The 20,674-nt window shown below is 41.7% G+C and overlaps 1 protein-coding gene across 14 annotated transcripts in view; it reads left to right on the forward strand.

Annotated features, from left to right (window-relative positions):
* Nucleotides 1-20,674, forward strand: part of LRRC7 (leucine rich repeat containing 7) — a 194,877-nt gene that overhangs the window by 114,914 nt on the left and 59,289 nt on the right. For all 14 annotated transcript variants that reach the window (XR_006939992.1, XM_015291088.4, XM_004936886.5 and 11 more), the window contains 5 exons: nt 1,550-1,752; nt 5,369-5,486; nt 6,329-6,407; nt 7,133-7,222; nt 9,844-9,900. Coding sequence is in view for 13 of the 14 variants with exons in the window: in XM_015291088.4 (XP_015146574.2) it covers nt 1,550-1,752; nt 5,369-5,486; nt 6,329-6,407; nt 7,133-7,222; nt 9,844-9,900 (547 nt within the window). In the remaining variant the exon portion in view is untranslated. The remainder of the gene's footprint in view (nt 1-1,549; nt 1,753-5,368; nt 5,487-6,328; nt 6,408-7,132; nt 7,223-9,843; nt 9,901-20,674) is intronic.

A 20,674-nucleotide genomic window follows, 5' to 3' on the forward strand; every position in this document is an offset into this window, starting at 1 on the left:
TGAGTGCCAATAGAACATTTGAGTTTGTTTTCCTCCCAGATATCAACGATACAAATGGTACAAAAAGTTCTAGAGAGCTGTACACAGAGCATTATCAGACCAAGGAATTACTTCTTTTTTTTCATGTTACATTTCACGCAAACAATGCCTGAAGCACCGTGAATGATCTATGTTCACTCATATGCAGATCCTCTCAGCTCTGCATGGGGAGCTGTCCAAGAAGAAACGTATTTCTCTTCAGTTACACCTACGTGACACTGGGTTTCTTGTATTTAAGAAGCTTCTTTAAATGGATGAGAAGACAAAGGAAAGCACAGATTGACACTGGATTCTATAACTCATGCTGTTTTAGGAAGATATTTTGCAGAACCACACTGCTTTTCTCCACTCACATCTTGCATGAATATATGGTTGCTTTTTCACTGTGAAAGAGGATCTGAATGTGCTTTGCTTTACTTGGACTTATTAAGTGCATTCCTTCCATAAATGTTACAAAACTTTGTAAGCGCTTTACAAAATGGGAGGTGACGATTTTGTTCTTGTTGGCTTTATGGTAATACATTTCAGAACAGCCTGATTTATCTCTAATCTGGTTAGCATAACTTCTCAATGTCTGTATCTCTTTGAGATGTAGACTGCTTGACATATGTAAAATCTGCTTACTGTTTGCTCATTTCAGAAGTAGTTGTTTAAAACATTCTTATTTTGCTGAAAAAATATTAAAACACAGTTGTGTTAACTGTTACCTGAGGTAGAGCTGTATGTATGGACTGTGTATGTGATCAGCATACACAGATCAGCAGAACTGACATCTGGCCTAGAAGTCGGGGAACAGGCAGTGGGGAAATTTCCCAGTAGCTTATTCTGCTGCAGAAAAATTAATGGGATTTCTGCTAAGTCCCTTATCTGAGCTCTCACAGCCTGAGATAATACAAGAGAAACTGAAAGGACAGGTAAACAAACTGATGGCTTTCTGTTTTTTTCCTATCAGGTGGTTTATATGTTCTTTTCTTCAATTGTGTGCTCAAAAAGACAATGAGTGCACCCCAACAATAGTTGTGGAAAGCTGAAGAAATCTGTTGGTTTCAGGGAAATCAGATATGATGGAACCACGCGTTTGTCAGGGAGAACTGGAGTCCAAGAGGCTGTGACTGATTCACTTCACTGTCTCACAGCCCAAACCAAGCAGGGGGCAAAAGCACGGAGCATGCTTTAGCCGGAAAATGTGTTCATTCCTACCTGCAGGACTTGTGTAGCTGGTTTTCACTGTTACAGAAAGCAAGAACTGAGGATGGCCTTGGCACGTTTTATTCTGTCACCGTGTAGGGGAACAGGCAGTACATTGAGAATGCTTTTTGTGATCATTCTGGCAAGTCTCAGTTGGTCGTGCTTTGTCACAAGGCAGGTTAAGACATGGAGAATGCAGATTACAGATACCTGTTGGAAAAATATATACCTTAAATGGACTGCTATAGTTATAATGATTCTGAAGAAATAGGCCCAAACATGTTGATAGTTTCGGAAATCTGTTTTCTGCCATTTCCTTCAGTGCCCTGCTTGGAGATGACAACCAAAAGGAAGATTATTGGCCGCTTGGTGCCCTGCCGCTGTTTTCGTGGTGAGGAAGAGATTGTTTCCGTGCTGGATTACTCTCACTGCGGCCTACAGCAGGTGCCAAAGGAGGTCTTCAACTTCGAGCGCACGTTAGAGGAACTTTATCTGGATGCCAATCAAATCGAAGAGCTACCCAAGGTAAACTGTGTTCTTCATTTGTTGGCAAAGACATGTTCTTGAATGTGCATAGAAGATGTGCTTCAACTCTGAAACGTGGTTTGCTCATGGGTTGATAAATGGTAAATATGATGTGGTGCTTTGAGAGACTGGGAGTACAAGGCCACATGGGGCAGGTGCTCTTGCATTTGGATCATCAGTAGCACTGCTTTAAGAAAAAATATATATATATGCACTTGGTAAGGCTGAGCTGTTGATCCTTGTGGGAGAGAGGCTGGCACTGCCTGGGTGACATCTGTGCAGCTGTAAATGAGGTCCTGCAACCACGTCACTGTAGTGATCCTTCCTGCGTAAAACTTCTTTTGCAGATTCTTTAGTCTTCTGTTGATTAATATTTACTGTAAGAAATTAAAAGTTAGTGTAACTTGAATGTTCTGGAAACAAAAGAGGGCAAGGTAGTGGAAAAAACAATTAATAATAGGTGCTAGCTACATAATGAAGCATGAAGTAACATAATCCATTCCTTAATTGAATTTTTCTCAACAATAATGAAAGATGCTCACAAGTCTTTTAATTAAACATTGTTCCACTGTAATCCATTTTTCATCATCTCCCAATGCATTCCTGACTTACACAACACAGAGACTTTATATAAATTCTATTTCCAATGTAGAAAACGTACTTTTTCCATTACATGGAGTTCCCATATTCAGATACAACGGTTCATTGCTGAAGATTACTCACTCAATCAAGAAGCTATTTACAGATGATAAGGCAGGGCAGCTACAATCTTCGAGTGTCATGAAAAAATGATATAGAGAACTGCCTTATCTCTCCTCCTTCTAGAAAGGACAGCAGAGAACCAGAGATTTTTTTTGTCCCCACAAATATAGAATGGTTTGGGTGTAGATCATTTCACTATGAATGCAAGTACCTTCAGGACTGTGTCTATTCTAATAAAAATATATGGTTAACTTTGTATACTTTAATAGTGTTACTGAAAAATCATACTGAAAAAAAATGTGTAGCTCTTAAAATAGCCAGTGATTTTTTGATATATTTGTCTTTGGCTTCTAGAAAGTAGGCATCACCATGGTACTTAGAATAATGGCAGTGCTGAGTACAAGGCAAATACACTGGGACATAAGGTGAGGGGCCAAGGGTAAACGGTCCAAAATAATGAGACTCAAATGAAGGTGATAGTGTCAGTCAGAGCTGAGGCGTACGCTGCACTGTGTTGTGGCATCATCTATTCATACATGTTATTTGTGAAACGAAACAGCACATGAATACGTACTTTGGGGCAATTTAAATTGAATAGGGCTCCATTTTTGCACCTCTTGTTTTGTTTCTCTTTGTTCATAAGTAATAATTTGAAGCAAATACTACGTACTGAAAACGTCCTTATGATCAGTCTTCAGTGTGGGAAAATGCATCATTTAACATAATCGTGGTCTTGTGCAATTATGGGAAGAAAAATGGGAGCATTGGTTGGCTTTTTTAATACCACCCACACCTCTTTGTCTTAAGAGTTTATTAATCATTGCCATAAGTGAAACAGTCCAAATAATTTCTTCCTCAAATTTTCTGCTCCAAATAATTTTTGCCAAATGTCAAGCTCTGTGCTCTCCTTAAATTAAACCGTAGGTGACAAGTCATTTTTCCTTCAAATGGCACTGCATTTCCTCACACTAAGTTTGTATTACATGCTGCGAACTCCCGCGAGCAGGACTTTCCTCTCTGTGAAAATGTGAGATCCGTTAACTGCTCCCAAAAAGAAATCTGTTTCGTCAGTGTTCTATTTTTACTATTTACCAATATTACGTACCTCAGTGACTCAATGGTCTATTAAAGCTTACTGTCATCAGAGCACTTATTTTACAGTCTCATGAAGAAAAGCACAGGTAGAGATTCAATCACATCCTTATATACTGATGTTACTTGTTTCTCTAGAAACCAATACACTTTGTAGCTGTAAACTGATATATCAAACTCATTTCGCCTGTTGCATTTTTGAATTTTTATCTTATACTTTGTGCAGCATAATGATGTGGGTTTCTTTCTGCTGTCTTCATTAGAACAAGATTTTTTATTCCTAATTGCCTTTATTTTTCTCTTTTAAGGATTTATGGTATCATTCTGCAATTCTTAGTCTCTATTTCCCCCTGACTTTAGCCAAGACTTCTTTTCCTTGCCTTTGCGCTCATTATCATGAGCTGTCACTGCAAATGTGACCCTATTTGCATGAGTGAAGCAAATCAATGACATAAAAAAGAGAATTGATTTTGATGCAGGTGGAATCCCTGGCAATCAGTGTACAGAAAAGCACAGATGAGATGCAAACTCCTCCCAGCAACTGTCCTCTATGAATAATTATGAAGTAAAATCTGTTTTAACTTGTACTGGGCAACATTAATAAAGATAAATCTAATGTGTTGGTAGAATAGGTGTGAGGAGTTCTTAGTTATAGGCTACAACACTTCACTTGTCTCATGGGGAAGTGTTGACATGCAGGATAATGCCTGTTGTCCCTCACACCTTGGCACTGTCAGCACAAATGGGAGGGAAGCAGAGGTGGTACATGGGCTCAGTGCGATGGTTGCACCCTGTGAGGAGCTGTAGGGCTGCCATGAAGAGCTGTAGATCCTCCATAAGGCGCTGTAGGCTGCTATGAGGGAGCAGTAGGGCTGCCGTGGGGCCTCCCCTCAGCCTCCTCTTCTCTGGGTTGAGCAAAACAACGGACCTCAGCTGCTCCCAGCTCATCTTCCCCTTCAGACCACTCCCTTGTAGCCTTTCTTTGGACATTCCTTAATAGTTCTATGTCCTTTTTATGCTGTGGCACTCAAAACTGCACACAGTGTGCAAGGTGAGGCTGCACAGCATATCATGGGACAAGCTTGAGGCTCCATGCCTCCTTTGTCTTTTATGATAATGCTTCAGTAGAACAGGGAAAAGGCACTGGAGTTGCATTTTTCAGCTCTAACAACACGGTATGGTTTGTATGCACACCAAAGCTCTGCCAGGCCTCTGTGCTGCACGTTGCTATGGGCTGCAGCAACGTGGCTGGAAATCAAAGGCAAATACTGGAGCGTGGTACTCCCCTTCCTTTTCAGTCCTGTCCAAAATGCTGTTCTTTAAGAAGAGGTTCTGAAAGTGAACAAATGCATTCCTTGTGAGAGGAGATCTGCAGAGCAAAACTGCCAACACAGTGTTGTGAGAGATGTTTCTCACTGAGAAGGCCCTCTGGGTCCAGTCCCAGGGCTGGGTGTTGTGAGCAGGTGTTATTCACACAGTTCCCCTCGTGTGATCGCCTCTTAGTCTTCTGAGAACAGATTCACTTGAAGGAAAAGCAGGTTTTGTTCTTTTTAAAGTGAGTGTATACTTGTAGCAGAGAGCTCCATGGTGATGGGGCATTACTGCCACTCACCAACTGCTCTGACAATCGCTTCCAGCCACGTGTAAGCTGTGTTGGTGTGCTGAGCAGTGTTTTAGAACAGCTTCCCAAAATACTGACTGTTCAAAATACTTTTGTATTTTTGAATTCTTCTGTAGTTTTGCAATATTTGTTGTTTCTATTTATAAAGATGATTCCAAACTGATTTTTCCTGAAACACTCTGAAGTATCTTTATGTTACAGCAACTGTTCAACTGCCAGGCGCTACGCAAGCTGAGCATACCAGACAATGACCTCTCCAGTCTGCCAACCACCATTGCTAGCTTAGTTAATCTCAGAGAACTTGATATCAGTAAAAACGGTAAGAGATAAAAAGGTGAAGTATCTTAAAGAATTGTAAGGAGTAAAACAAACAACAACAAGGAAGATCAAATTCTCACCAACTGTATTCTAGAAAATGTACTCTTTTTTTCTGCGTTACGTTCTGTTTTCTTACCTGATGATTTTAACGAGTGTGGGTGGTTCGCTTACTTTTCTCCCAGTGAAGTGAATAAATAAAACAGAGGCTTCTCTAGCAGAGTACACCATGCTAAGTTGTGACTGATAAGCATTACAAATAGAGGAGCAGGACCACATTTTATTGCGCTTACGAAGCATTCCCCTTTGCAAAGTGGCTCAGTTCTTAGTGGGCTCTTGTGGATCAGGTGTAGTGCTGTATTTAAGTATATAGGATATAAAGCTTCAGATCAACAGCTGCCAGGATTGATACAGCCAGCAATGAATTTGCTGATGTTTCCAAAATATATACATATGTGCTTAAAAAACTTTGCATGTCTGAACCTGTGTATTTCTTTTGAAAATTAGGCTTAGGCTTTCTGGAAAAAAATTATTACCAGTGTAAGTCTAGAGATGGGGCTAAGAAGAAAAGGATGGGCACTTGGGAAAGAAATGATAGGCGCAAATATCAGGACAAATTGTGTCACTCTAATTCTAGAAGATCTCAAGTATCAATGCAGAATTTGTACTGCAAGCCATATTGCCTGTCGAGGTTTATTTATTTACTGCTAAAGCATCTTCTGGACTGTAGTACTGAAGTATGTATATCGCTGTTAGATCTTGTCTGATCTGAAGCAAGCTCATTTAGGATCAAAGCAGGTTGAACAGTTTTCATATGTGTGTAATACTTCTTTCAATATTTTTCAGGAATTCAAGATTTTCCAGAGAATATCAAGTGTTGTAAGTGTTTAACAATTATTGAAGCCAGTGTCAATCCAGTATCTAAGTGAGTATCAGGAGCCTTGTGTTTGTATTACTGCCAGTGCAGAAAATGTATGCAAAGTAACTGAAATCTGGAGGCCCAGAATCAAGTTTATTTACAGAATTAATGGAAATTGTTTTTCAACTGTTTGAAAGTCAAGATGGATGTATCTGTGAAGAGATCTCTGTTCTATGTGGGAGCATGGTGTGTGTCTGTGGGATGAGGAATGTGTTGGTGTAGCAGGGCGGGTGGTGCAGCCTGTGGGCTGGTAATTGATGTATTTGGGAGTAAGCTGTGCTGCATCCTCTGGTGCCATAATCTCCAGGTTGGGACTTCAGAAATCCTTACTCCTGCCAAAAACCTGCAGTAGTTGTCACCAAATGTCTTTGTTGTAATCCTGTGATACATGAAATAGAGTGAAGGAAATGAAAGCATGAAACTTCAGTACCTCAGAGAGGGAGGGGGGAGGAGGAAAATACACCTTTGGCTTAAAAGCCTCATCTTCAAAGGGAGAAAAGGCCAATGCAACTGGGATGTGCCAAGGAGCTGAATTTCATGTGGTTACAGCAACGTGGGAAAGATGAGAGCAGTCAAAAATATCCATAAAAAGTTGCTCAGTAAATTCTTCTTGATAATTCGGGTAGAAAAAGAGGGTGAGGAAGAAAGTCATCTTTCTCTTTCTAAATATACGTTGTTATTATTTCCATAGCAACTTCAGTGTGAGCATTAAGCTTTTAACTGTTTTGTAGGCTGCCAGATGGCTTCACACAACTTCTAAATTTGACCCAGCTCTATCTGAATGATGCCTTCTTGGAGTTTCTCCCAGCTAACTTTGGAAGGTAAGAATTAGTCATCAAAGCGCGTTGCTCTTCCATATGAACCCACTTCAGGTTTTAAAGGACCGTTTTAAAACTGTAATGTATTTTTCTTAAACAACAACTACAGAAAGTAGAGATTTTGTCCCTTCAGCCCTATTTTGATGAATTATTACTGTAGGACAGAATTTTATGTCAGCAAGAATTCTATGATGAAGTGAAGCACTTTGCTGGTTTAGGGAAAAGGTGGACAGAAATAAGAATTGGAGAAAGGAGGCCTGTCCTTGATCAAATGTGTTATTAAATTGTGGCGAGTGCAGGAAATAACAGTGCAGTGTATGCCTATTGAGGAATGAACAGAAGGAAAAACACGTTGTGAGTCAGAAAGAAAGATAAGGAATGGCTGAGTGTGGTGGAGCAACAAGAGCAAAAATATAAAAGCAAGGAGAAGAGAGAAGGTTCAAAAGACAGCAGAGCAAAAAGGATGTAGGATGGCAGTACAAATAAATGCAGTAGAAGCTGAGCTAAAATGTGTTATGTAAGCATGAGGCAAAGGCAGAAAACCAAAGTGAAGGCAATTTGATGTGGCCATTGAAGAATGCACCACGAGTCGGTGGGTACTTACATCTCTGCTGTGCTGCCAAGGGAAAGGGCGGCCCTTCTGCTCTCTGATTGTCCAGTGGGACAAACAGCACAGAAGACAGAGGGTTAAAGGAAAAAAAGGTGATGTTACAGAATTCATCTAGTATTAGTCTCTTTCCTGGTCCATCCAGCTACCCATATGTGCGTGTCACTGTTCCATGAGGAATATCGCCTCAGCGCTCCAAAACCAACGCTGAGGTGGCATAATTGATGTTGGAGATGATGTTACTCAGGCACTGAGAAATAGAAAGTGTAAGTTTGTTGGCATTTACTTGGTGAAACTGTCGCTGACCCTGAGCTCAGGCTACGTGCTGTACTGCAGTAACTTTCAGAAAATGCCCAATTGAGAAAAAAGGAAGGAAACTTGTCATTGCCTGCAGTTGTTGAGTGTTTGGAATATCAGAGTAAATCTGAAGATCGTTTTTGCAGTTCAGAATTCAGACAGCATGTACAAGCGCCAAGGAAACACAGAGGCATGAAATACCCCTGCTGTTATTTATCAGGTGTGTGGTTTTTCTGTCCACGGAACAATTATATTCATTATGCTCTTCTGAAGCTCTGCTGGTACTTTGCCTACTGATCTTTGCCTCTTAAGGACACCTCCAGCATTCTACATCTCTTAGCAGAAAGCACTCCATTTATCTACAAATGCAGATTTTCTCTAAATGCTATGACACTGGTTCCGGTACTGGTAGTTATTCTGTCGTTATTATGCTGCTCCTGTGTCATCCCTTTGGAATCCTGCACTTACAAATCCTCTGTCGTGTCTTCCAACATTACTGTACAGAAATTGCACTGTTGTTCACTAACCACACACAGCTCTTTAGCTGTGTCTCTTATTGCTCTGCTCCAGATTTCAGTGCTTGCTTTGTCTCCTCTGCTACAGTAATGTTCAGTTAATCTCTTACGGTCTCATTTAGCCATCTGATCACAGTAGGGAATGGAGCCTACCTGAGCATCATGTAAATGTCTCTGCACTTCTCACTTAGAGGTGTTCCTTTTAGTCCTGGCTAAGTGCAAGTGTAGGATTTACAATGGTTTTTTTCTTTCTTCTCTTTGGTAGGAAAAAGGGAAAGTCCCTGGGTTTCTAGAATAACAAAGTATTGGGGATACTGAGATTCTGTGAGACAGGAAATGGATATTGTATTGGACAGAGAAGTATTTAGAGCTTTGTATGGTTTCAGCTTTTCTCACAGACACATGCTTACACTTGGGGCACTAATGGGCCTTCACTACAGAGTAATGTCAAAAGGCTGTATTAATGGAGTTGTTGAAACTCATCATGAAGTTCACCAATAAACTTACTGAACATTAAAAAACAGTGCTATCCACCTAAAATTTTACACGGCGTGGCTCTGATGTAACAGCTCTGTTTAGACATAACAGGGTTGTGAGTGAGTGATGCAGAATCACTGCATTTCACATGGCTCGAGTAATATTGCTGGTTAGAGTTGGCACAGTGTCGGGGAATTGTGAAGTGCTGCTGTATAGAGGTTCTAATTTGTGCCAACACTTGAGCATATGTCCTACTTCTGCATAAAATACAGAAAATTAAATGGAGATCTGTTCTGTAATGTTGGTCTGCCTATGTGGAGCTGCAGAGGACAAGGCTACAAATGGAAGAGAGAACTGCAAACTGTGTAGCAGCTGCCCTTCATGTTTTTGTAGATCTCTGTTAGATTTTCATTGAGAGAAGTTAGCTTTTCCTTTGTTTGCCTTGTTGGAATTGTCAATAAAAGCAGTTTAGAATTATTTGGAAAAACTGAGCTATGTCAGAAGTTTTCAGGAGAGTTAAGATAAGGACATTAAGATAGAACTGTGTAAATACAAGGCTACTTGGTTCTGAATGCATTTTATGTCAAGTTCAGTCCCACAGTTGCTGGGCGTCTTATTATTCTGTAGTGCACAAACTCGTCTTACTGCAGTGAGAAGCTTCAAACCATTCCAGTGGGTTTCTGCACTAATCCATAAGATGAACTAATTATTTTCTCTCGTATTCCTAGGCTTGTCAAATTGAGAATATTGGAGTTAAGGGAAAATCACTTGAAAACTCTACCAAAGTAAGTGATGACTATTTATGTAACTCTCTTTGACCTGACATTTCCTGCCGTGCAAAATAATTTTACTGGTAGCATTCTGATGATGTTATTTCTGTTCAGATCTATTTTTTCTCATGTTTGAAGACAACGTACCAAAGTTTTTTAGCAAAAAGCAAGTGTATAATGGAAGATGGGTGCTTGTAAAGTAGCTAACTACAGCTCAGCACCCCCAAACCTGTAGTGTAACATTCTAAAATATGAAATGTAAACAGAATTGGGAAACAAAATATGAGATAGCCCTGGTCATTGACTCTGTGACAGTCTGTTCTCATGAAGAACTAATCTGATTCATTGAAAATGTGTGCAGTGTAACCTCACTGGAACAACCTCCCAATACGATCTGTGAAAAGGCGAAGTGCATTTGCTTGCTTACAATAGTATTTGGAAACTTGTATCGTCAGAATGCTGAGGAAATGTCCATTTTACTATGTATTAAAAGGTGTTTATCTTGGTACTACTATCATTTGGTCAACATTTAAATGGTGTTTTGAAAATGAAGCAGTAAATAAATGGAAGGTAAACATCTACAGTTCCCATACTGGATGTAGGGAGTTCTACTGTACAAAAAAAGGGTTTTTATTTTGTACTTCTGTATTCAGACCATCATTGTGTGTTTTCTATGCGAGGATCCTTACCAATGAAAAAATATCCATGGCTCTGGGAATTGTTCCAAATGAAGGCTGTATGTCTCTATTGTAAATGAGACTCATAATGGTGATAGTAGACTCTGCTTATGAAACTTTACTAACACTGAACTGCATGTTATTCAGCACTCTGCTTAGCAATCTCCCATTCATTAAAAGCCGATTTTCCTATCTGGGACATAATGTTTTCACTGCTCCATTTGGGTATTTCCCTAAAGGCCCAGCACGACCCTTTTTGGAGAAAAGTCATGTTTTATGTTAAAGGGTGTATTTCTGATACCCGTGGGAAACACCTTTTTGTGTGTAAATATCCCTTTTCCTCTGCTCTGAATCCCATTTGCATTTATTGAGAAACAAAGCAGCCCCTTCAGTCCCCATTGATGTGCCAGGAGAGCAGGGCTGCGGCTTTGGGGTCATTACTGTCTGCGGGCTGTGTGCGCTGAGGCTGATGGCAGCGGGGCAGGAGTTATGTCAGCCTTACTAATGAGAAGGCTCTCCTTTACTTCAGCAGCACACTGTGCCCAGGTGCCATCCCTGGCAGTGTCTGGAAGCCCCTCCTGAGTGTGGTAGCGCTGGGTGCAGCCGCACTGAGCTGGTGGTGGCTGAGCTCAGGGACTTCACGCTGATGGCTCCGACAGGATGGAAGCTCTGAGTGCTGTAACCAAGGGAGACGTTCTTTGTAGGCGGTCGGTCTCAGCTCTGCTGCTGCAGAAGGCTCTGCTGTGCTTTGCTGAGGCAGACTGGAAAGAAGGGCTCCTGCTTGTGCAAATGCTGTCCTTCAAAATGGTGGTAGGAGGCACGGCTGTGTTATGAGATAAAGAGAGAGGGGAGAAAGAATCGTTCTGAGTGCGGTGCTGGGCTGTGTCCAGATGTGACACATCTGTGCCTACAGCAGAACAACCTCAGTCAGGAAATACATGCAGTCCTATAAACCAGAGGGGATTTACAACCTGGTGTTGGGGCAGATGGGGCAGGTCTACAGATGTGTACTGCAGAGCTTTCCTTCTTATCCTGCAAGTTGTTTGGTGCACTGTGAATAGGGGAACCTAGTGCTGTTGGTAGTTGTTTGGTGGTTCTGCTATGAGAATAAGTGTAAAAAAGAAGGTGAACGCCTAATTTTAATGTTGTACTTCTGCTCTTAACTAACCTGGAAGCGTACTGTCAGACCATTGGAAGCAGCATTTGCTCAGTGCTGTTACCATGTCACATGCAACTTAAATCACGTGGAATGAAAAGTTACCAAAAGCAGATGGCAGTCTGTCCTCTGTGCTGTGCTGTCAGCTATATGTGCATGGAGACTTTTGCAGGGAAGCATTTAGCATCTTGGCATAAACAGCAATTAAATGTGCTTTGTGTTTACCATAGCTCTATTTTTGCCACTCAGTCAACAAGTCAAGGTGCTAGTAAAGCATATCCATGGTAACCGAGTGCCAAACGTTCAAATTTAGTTACAAAATCATCAGACAAAGTAAATACTAATAACTGCTGGTTGAAAGGAAGCTCCCTAACCAGAGTAGGGATCTCCAAAGTGGTGTTCTTTAATCATGGAATGCCCTGGGTTGAAAAGCACAATGCTCATCAGTTCCAACCCCCTGCTATGTGCAGGGCCACCAACCACCAGCCCAGGCTGCCCAGAGCCACATCCAGCCTGGCCTTGAATGCCTGCAGAGATGGGGCATCCACAGCCTCCTTGGGCAACCTGGGAACAGTGCGTCACCACCTTAATACACCTTGCGCTGAAAAACAAGAGCTCTCCATTGACTGTTGAGTTGGTCAGCATAATTTTTCTGCATGTAAAACAAGTCCAAACATACCAGTGTATTCCCTGGCACTTCCTGATAGCAAATTGATGCAGTGCTGTTCATAAAATGTTTTGAAGAGTTTTCCCTGGGACAGACATAGCAAACATTGCATTCCGCTGCTGTGCTGGGTTGTGGTGGGCTGGAGGAGTGCCCCGGTGTGCAGGAGCGCAGTGCGGGCTGTTTCTGTTCTCCATCAGCAGTACTTTCTCTTCAGAAGGCTTTACTGCTACTTCTTAAATACTGAAAACATTTCTATGTTGACTGTACAGCTCTTCACAAAACCGCTTTCTAAAAAACAATTATTTCTTTTCTCTCTTACGTGGTTATTCAAGATACCTGTTTCCAAGAGCTTCAGGGCATTAAGAAATATCTGGAAATCTCTGGCCAACATTGCAAATATTTTCTAATACCTCATCAAAGCAATAATTTTTGCAACAAAAACAGGAAACAATCTGTTTTTTCTTCAATTCCTGGTAAAATTTCTGGAGCATTTGTGAGCTTCTGACCGAGGCTCTGAGGTTTGATGTATGTAACCACCTCTGCAGGTGCTATCCATGGCTCAAAGACCCAACCAGAATAATCTGTATTATTCTGTTTCGTAAAGATGATCTTTTCGTGCTGTAATGACATGTAATATCACTGTGTAATGGCTCAGGGCAATGCTTAATAGAGCGCAGCTCCCAACAGCTCTGTAGTGTTCTGCTCTGTAAGCGCTACCCTGCTGAATATGTATGTGAAGCTGAAGGTGAGGCTTTCCAATTGCCACTGATGTTTTCAGGCATTTTGCACCCAAACTGAAGCAATTAAGTTCAGTGCAGAGATTTCTGCTAGCTTCAGTGGGTTTTGAATGAGGCAATTTGTGCTTCAGTGTTTAATTATTCTGTGTTTGAGTTGTTTCTCAGAGTGGAGGGCTGCAATTCCCAGCTTCTATCTTGAAGGTTAACACTGTAGCCCAGCCTGGGTGGGAAGACACGGGAAGGCAGGAGGCAGCCAAGGGAGGAGAGCCCCTTGGTGTGCTGCTGTTGGTTATTTGGGTCCCACAGGTGCCCCAAGGGCTTGCCCTGCCCTCAACTCTGTTTGTGGCAGTGATAACATCCCCTGGAAAGGCCCAAATTGTTTGGTTTCTGAAACCCTCCTGTAGGTCAACATCCTTTTTAAAGTCACTTACAAAGTCAGCAGCAGGAGCCCAGAGCTGGGTGCGGTTGGCAACTCCTCTTCCCACTCCTATAAAATTTCTGTGTCTTCCAATTTATGCATGTGAAGACCCTCTCTCTTCACACAGGTGCTTAGGTTCAGAACTTCCAGTGACAGACCTCCACACGTGCTTTTGGTGGACTTCACTGTCCAGACCTCTTGTATTCCTGATAGGCTCCAGGAGTTTCTGAGTCATCCCTTCTTATCCCAGAAAGGGTGCTGAATTCCCCCAGCGTGTCATATTTCTTCAGGTATCCATTCATGTTAGAAGAGCTTCTGTTAATTTACCTGGTACAGATGGCAGTCGCTGATACGTGGTTTCCTCAGTGTATCCTGGAGCGATGCAGAAGTTGTGGCGTTGCTTACAGGCTTCCTATCAGCCCACACTGGGGCACCGTGTGTGATACATACTCGTGACCCGAGTTCCATCTCTTCTCACCAGTTCTACCGTGTTCCTTTTTATTTGCTTTATTCTGACTTCTGCTTAAGACAAACCCTCTGGCTGACTGTGGGTGAGCACTACAGCATGGAAGCTGGCCCAAACTGAATACAAATTAATCTAGATCTTCCACTGTGACCTTTCTTTCAGAGCATTCCTTTTATATCCTTTCCATAGACTCTGGCAGGTTTCCTGCACCCGAGGTGCTTGAATAAAGATGTATTATTACTTTTTATGCCTTTTTCAAACACTTATGAAGATGTTTTCTGTCCCTTTATAGCTGACCGTTCTGTTCTGTATTCCTTATTTGGATTGTGCACAATGACATGGCACATGGCAAATTTGCACCCAAAGATAAATTGTCCTGAACATAAATTGAGGGAGATAGATGCACCAGAATGAGGAGAGCGGGTCATAACACCAGAAAACCATTACAGTTGGAAAAGCTCTCTGAGCTTCCACTGCCCACAACCCTTAGTGCCACATCCCCACAGCTCTGGAACACCCCCAGGGACAGTGCCCCCCCCACACCTGGGCTGCCTGTGTCAGTGCATGGCTGCTCTCCCTGGGAAAAGACATTTCTCCCAGTATTCAATCTGAACCTTCCCTTCTGCAACGTGAGGCCATCACCCCTCATCCTAGAGATGCAACCAGTGGGGAAAGTGGATACCCACTATGAGGAAGGTGGGTGCACACAGTGAGCACATCCACCTTTCCTTCCTGCTCCTCAGCAGTGCATAGTCTGCTTGTTTGTCAGCCATTCAGCATTACCCATGTAGGTTGTTTGTTCTGTGCAATCTGTCTTGGGATTTTCAGCAGCTCTCAATGGATGTGCAAGCAGCTCTGGGTTTGATGCTATAAACACCTGTGAGAACATTTGCACTTTTTGTCTATTGTGTTTAGTGGAACAGAAAAGGTTCTACTTAATTTCTCTTAAATTTGCAAGAAATAATACATTGAAGTTACTTGCACAATTCTGTTATATATTAGAGCGCATATGGTTACATGTGTACTCACATAAATGCATGCACACGTGTGAATATGTGCCCATGAGTGGTTGGTGAGGGGGTACAGCCCCAGCCCTGTCCCTGCAGGCTGTGTCTGTGGTGGCACTGAGGTGGAGATGCTGCTCTTGCCAACCTGATGTGTAGGAGCACGGAGGTGGCTGCTGTTGGGAGGGTAACAGATTGCAAAGTATAGTTGCTGCTTTAAAAACCACAGTGGTGAACAAGGAGTTAACAAGTATCCTGGTTAATGTTGTACAGTGTGCTGCTGATGCGGTGACTGTGCAGTAGGTGCTTGCAGTATTGCCTCAGCACTCCCATTTTGGTGCAGATACACAGCTTTCACACCACAGTAACCTTTTCCTCCATTTCCCACTCTTAATTGCAGCTCTGGCCTGTGTGGCTTTATCTCACCTGTACAAACTGAAGTGCTGTTTTCATGTATGAATGCACAATGAGGCCTTTTGTACCTAGTGGTTAATTATCAGGCCAGCGGTGTCTGTGTTGGTGTTTGGAAACCGTTTACCAGATAAATGTTTTGTTGGGACTGTGACCTCTGTGCCCCGTGCTGCATTTTGAGGCTGTCCTGTATGGAGGGCTCTGAGTGCAGACACTCCAGCAGAGCCCCTCGGTGGGCTGGCTGTGACTCCCTAGCTGTGGGGTTAACCCAACCCTCCACTGCCCAGCGCACTCAATAATTTCCTTTGGTTATTGTGTAAATGACAAAAAGTCCTGCTATGTTTTCCAACTGTTTGATAAATGCTGAGTGCTTCTGTTTGTTAATGTGCATTGTTACACAAAGTACACCTCTTCCTACCAATTAGTTGTTTCTGGGAAGCTATAGAAAATGATTTGAATGAAAATTCACAGTGCTGAAGTCATGGCTGTGCTGCCTACACTGTAGGAAACAACCTCTGCGTTAGGTGAGTCAGCCCTAAGTCATACAGCAGGAGCTGATCTGCGCTGCTTGGGGCTGGACTGCTTCATTGCTGACGGCAGTTTGAGGCCTGGTGCCTATTTTCTGGCTGTTTAGTTTCAATAAATGTTCCATTAGGGAGGAGACCTTCCAAACACAGACTGATATTCTACCTGAAAGATTGAAAATCACAGATTTCTGTGTTCAAAATGAATGTGGATCCAGAATATTGATTATAACGAAGTGGTACCAGCGGGTACCTGCTTATCCTACCGTTACTTTCCCTGTTCTTTTTTCCTTGTAAGTATAAGACAGATACATTAGACTGACTTTACAATAGCATAGACAATATTTTTATGTCCATGTTGACTTTTTTTTCCAAGAGTTTGATTATTGCTTGAATTGTGTATTATTAATAAGAGTTGTCATATACACCTTGAACCAAAGACCCATTCAGTTGTGTTGGTGCTGAAAGGAACCACTACATTCAGGCCGATTAAAAACTCTCATAGAACAGAAAAAAAAAATCAATAAAGCCTAAAATCCTCTATAATATTGTTACACCAGCATGTGTAGAAAGCAGTAGTATGTAGAGGCTGTGTGCAACTATGCATTTGGGGTGTGTGCATGCATTTATACAGTTAGATAAAATATGCATGTGGATACAAGTATGCATATGTATGCATATGTATACATATGCACATGTGTATAATTTATGCTATATACACATACACGTATGTGCTGTCTCACTTGTCATATGGTTAACTGGGAGCTAACCTGGCAAAACCTAAGCAAGAAGAAGCAGTGATAGTACTGTGTTAGGGCTGAGCAGAAGAGAACATGGTGAAAGTGCAGTGTCAGTAGAGAAGGAGGTGGTGAGGGTGGCATGAAGATTAAGGTTTAGAATCATAGAACTGTGTAGGTTGGAACGAACCCTTAATATTATCAATAATCTTCCAACCATCCTGCTGTGGGCTGGCTGCCTCTCACCAGCTCAGGCTGCCCAGGGCCAAATCCAACTTGGCTGTAAACACCTACAAGGGTGGGGCATCCACAACTTCTTCTATTCCAGTGCCTCACCATTCTGAGTAGAAAGGTCCAAGGAGGGCTTCCAAGGAGTTGCATATACCCTATGATTGATGGGTTTCCTGGTGTCCAAGTGCCATGCCTAGCCTGCCCTAGGCAAACTGCACTCTCACTCTCTGCTCTTTAGAAATGGTTTAGCCTAGCCTGGTCCACAAGTTGACCCGAACCCTAGTCTAAATACCTATTTTCCTATTATTTATTTATTTATTTATTAGGCAAATGTTTTAGGAGCAGTGGCATGTAACCAAGCTCAGAGATGGTTCCTCTCTCCAGTGTTCATCACTCTGCTTGGTTGTGTCAGGGCAGTGCAGTTATTGCACTGATTGAAGTAAAGCTCCATCCATTCTTCAACCAAAGCTACTGCCTGAATTTGCAACTTAGCTGGAGAGGAACATTCTGAATGTGTTTCTGTAGCAACAAAAACATTTTAAGTTATCCAGTAGTCTATTGAAGCTCTGTCGTAAATATTCATTGCACTTCATAGGGATTTATGTATACTTCTCTATCTCTTTCTTTCTCCCTTCTTGATTTATGTTCAATGTCTAATGTTATACTCAAATATATCCTAGTAGTTGGTTTCAGACAATCTAGAGGCAGTGAGATGCAGTGAGTAATTAAGTTCTCCTCACTGATGTAGATGGTTGGTTCACTTGGTTGACTCTTCCTTTGTCCAAGTGTGTTGGCCAGTGGCACCAATTCACACTGCCATCCCAATGGGAGAACAGTGATGACTCAAGTACCACATAATGTAGATGTGGCACTTAGGGACTTGTTTAATGGACATGGTGGTGATGGGTTGATGGTTGGACTTGATCTAGAGCATCTTTTCCAATCTTTATGATTCTATAGCAGACATGTTACTCCTAAACTCAATGTTTTGGGACATTTATATCCTCTTGGATTCCTGGGGAGAGCCAAAGGTGCTTCCTGTCCTCAGAAAGAACCTGAAGGTTGTATCTGTGCTGTTGCTTACACAAAGCAGCCAGGCAATCTGCCTGTATTTCTTTTAAATGCCTTAGAGTAAATTGAAGTAGTTAGCATGATGCTTGCTTTTAGAGCTGTTGGAGATGAGGAAAACACCTTTTCAGAGTTTTGTGGGATTTATTTCAGTAGAAATGGGTGAAATTGAAAAATTGTAGAAACTGCATTTGTAAATGGTGAGTCACCAGTGTCTGAGAAACAGTAGGCGCTGGTAAGTGATGAGAAAATACTTGTGTTTCTTGTACCCATCCGTGTGACTCACTGTTCCCACATGAAGCTGTGGCTTCTCATCTCTTCTTTGATTTTCTTGACAGTAGGTGTTAGAGCTCTTCGTTTGGAATTTGTTTGTCTTTTTTGCAATACCTTGCTTTTAGAAAATAATGTACAATAGGGACGTTACCAAGAGGGGACCCTTAGCAGCTGACGTTTGGAAGAAATGGAACTTCTCAGGAAGTTTGGAAGAATTGGAGAAACTATGGGATTCTGAGTATGAGAAATTAAAACTGGATTAAATTTAATAATGCAATGTGCAAGGTCATGAACTGAGGGACTAATAAGGAATTATACTGTAAGTGAGGAGTTCTTCGGTCAGCAATCATGTTGGAGGTAAAAAAAGCCATGAGTCTCTTGTTAGGATGTGAAATGTCTGAGTCATCCATCTAATAGAGCCCTGACAAAAGTAGATGTTCTTTGTCAAAGTATTTTCACTAGAGATAAAGAAGTGTTTGTGAGATTGTATAAAAAATGAGGCCTCATTAGAAGAAGTTCAAAACGAAGCAAGGATCAGGAAGACCTAAAGGTATAATAGAAAAATAGGAAAATTAACGCATGCAGGACATATGCATGCATTCCCATACGAGAAGGTTCTAAAAATGCCTTGTTACTTACACTAAGAAAACAGAAGTTGATGGGGGATAAATTGGTGTTTGCCTCTGCACACACAGCCAGAGTGGGCAGCTTGGAAGAGAACTCCTGCATGGATGGGGACAGAGGTGTGCAGGGTTGGCAGAGGAACGAATAGGATAGCTTATTCCTATGGTTCTATCACAGGAATCGTCAAGGTTGGAGAAGTCCTCTCAGCTCCCCATGCCCACCCCCCACCTCCCTCAGTGCCACATCCCCACGGCTCTGAATACCCCCAGGGATGGTGATCCCACCCCTGGGCAGCTGTGCAGTGCTGAGCGCTCTTTGGAGAAGAGATTTCTCCTCATACTCAACCTGCATCTCCCCAGGCGTAACTTGAGGCCATCACCTCTCCTCCCAAACTCACTTTCCACAAGAAAATTGTGGAAAGCTTGAATCAGATGGTGTGTATTGCAGTCCTGGTGGTTTGAACTTGTTGGTGTGTTGCTATATGAAGTCTGTGTGCTGTGTAAAGTCAGTCCTGGGGATTATTCACTGCACTGGCCAAAATCAACCAAAAGGGGCAAGGTTTTATCATAGGTGACCCACGTATGTTTTGAGGTTCTTTGTGTTGATCAGAAATTTGATATGCCTTTGACAAAGTCAACATTCATTATTCTGTTGTACTGAGTTAAAACAACAACTAAAGATCATCTCTGAAAGATTTGTTTTCTAAATCTCTCTGTCTCATCAGTTTTTGTGCAATCTGTGTACACTTCATACCTATCACCTACCAAGGCAGGAATGTCACAACCAATGGATATGATGATGGTGGTAGGGTTCTTTCCTGTTGCTAAGATTAACCTTTTTGTGTTTGTGTGTTTTCAATCTCAGCATGTAAACTGAGGTTTTTAGCCTTGATTGCACAGTTTCAGGTTCTGACTAGAACAAAATATAACTGTGTGGAAATGCTGGCAATGTGTTTTAGCCACGTATTCTTATTTGTGAGAGCTGAGGCTGTTTTCTGCCAAAAATACTGTGAAATGGTTCTCTGGACTTATTTACTGTAGGCAACAAAGTTGATAATCTTGTTTTGTTTTTCTTCGCTGAGTGTCTGAAGTTATAATTAGAATCTTTGTGTTTTAACTGTCCCTCTTTGGATTAAACAATAATTCTGGGCATTGGAGATCCGCAATTCTCAAAAATTCTATGAAAAATGGAAGTTTTTGCATAATATTTTACTATCAATACTTGACATTCTTCTGTGACAGAGGCAGTGGATATGTTTTCTTCCAGTAACTTGAAAGCTCAGAAGGTCACTATTATCTAAAATTTTCCATGTAAGGTATTTCAAATGGAAACAAGAGGAATGCCATCTATTAAATGTTTCAGTCTGAGTCACAAATGAAATTGTGAAACCAATCATCCAATAGAGCATCTATAATGTATGTATCTGCTGTGGCTTCACAGTTAGCACTGTCCTGCTCCTCTTGTCTTGACTATGAATGCATATCTATGGAAATAATTTTTAACCCATGTTTATGTTGATCATATCTTAAATGCAGTGAAACTATGTATAAGGAAACTCAGGATCAGGGTTTCTAAGCAGCATCTTACCAGATATACAAGAAACACGTAGTAACTTGTTTTTGAAGCAATACAAAGTCGCATAGACTAGATTCTGCTTTGGCAGAACACATTGAAAATAACAACAGGTATTCCACAGAAGTTAGGTTTGCACATTGGAAGTATCTACCAATAGAGAGCAATTGGTCTTATACTTTTGTCTAGCTAAGACTTCATTTTGAATTGAAAAAATAAAAGGG

Source organism: Gallus gallus, chromosome 8 (genome assembly GCF_016699485.2).
Source record: "Gallus gallus isolate bGalGal1 chromosome 8, bGalGal1.mat.broiler.GRCg7b, whole genome shotgun sequence".
NCBI lineage: Eukaryota > Metazoa > Chordata > Aves > Galliformes > Phasianidae > Gallus > Gallus gallus.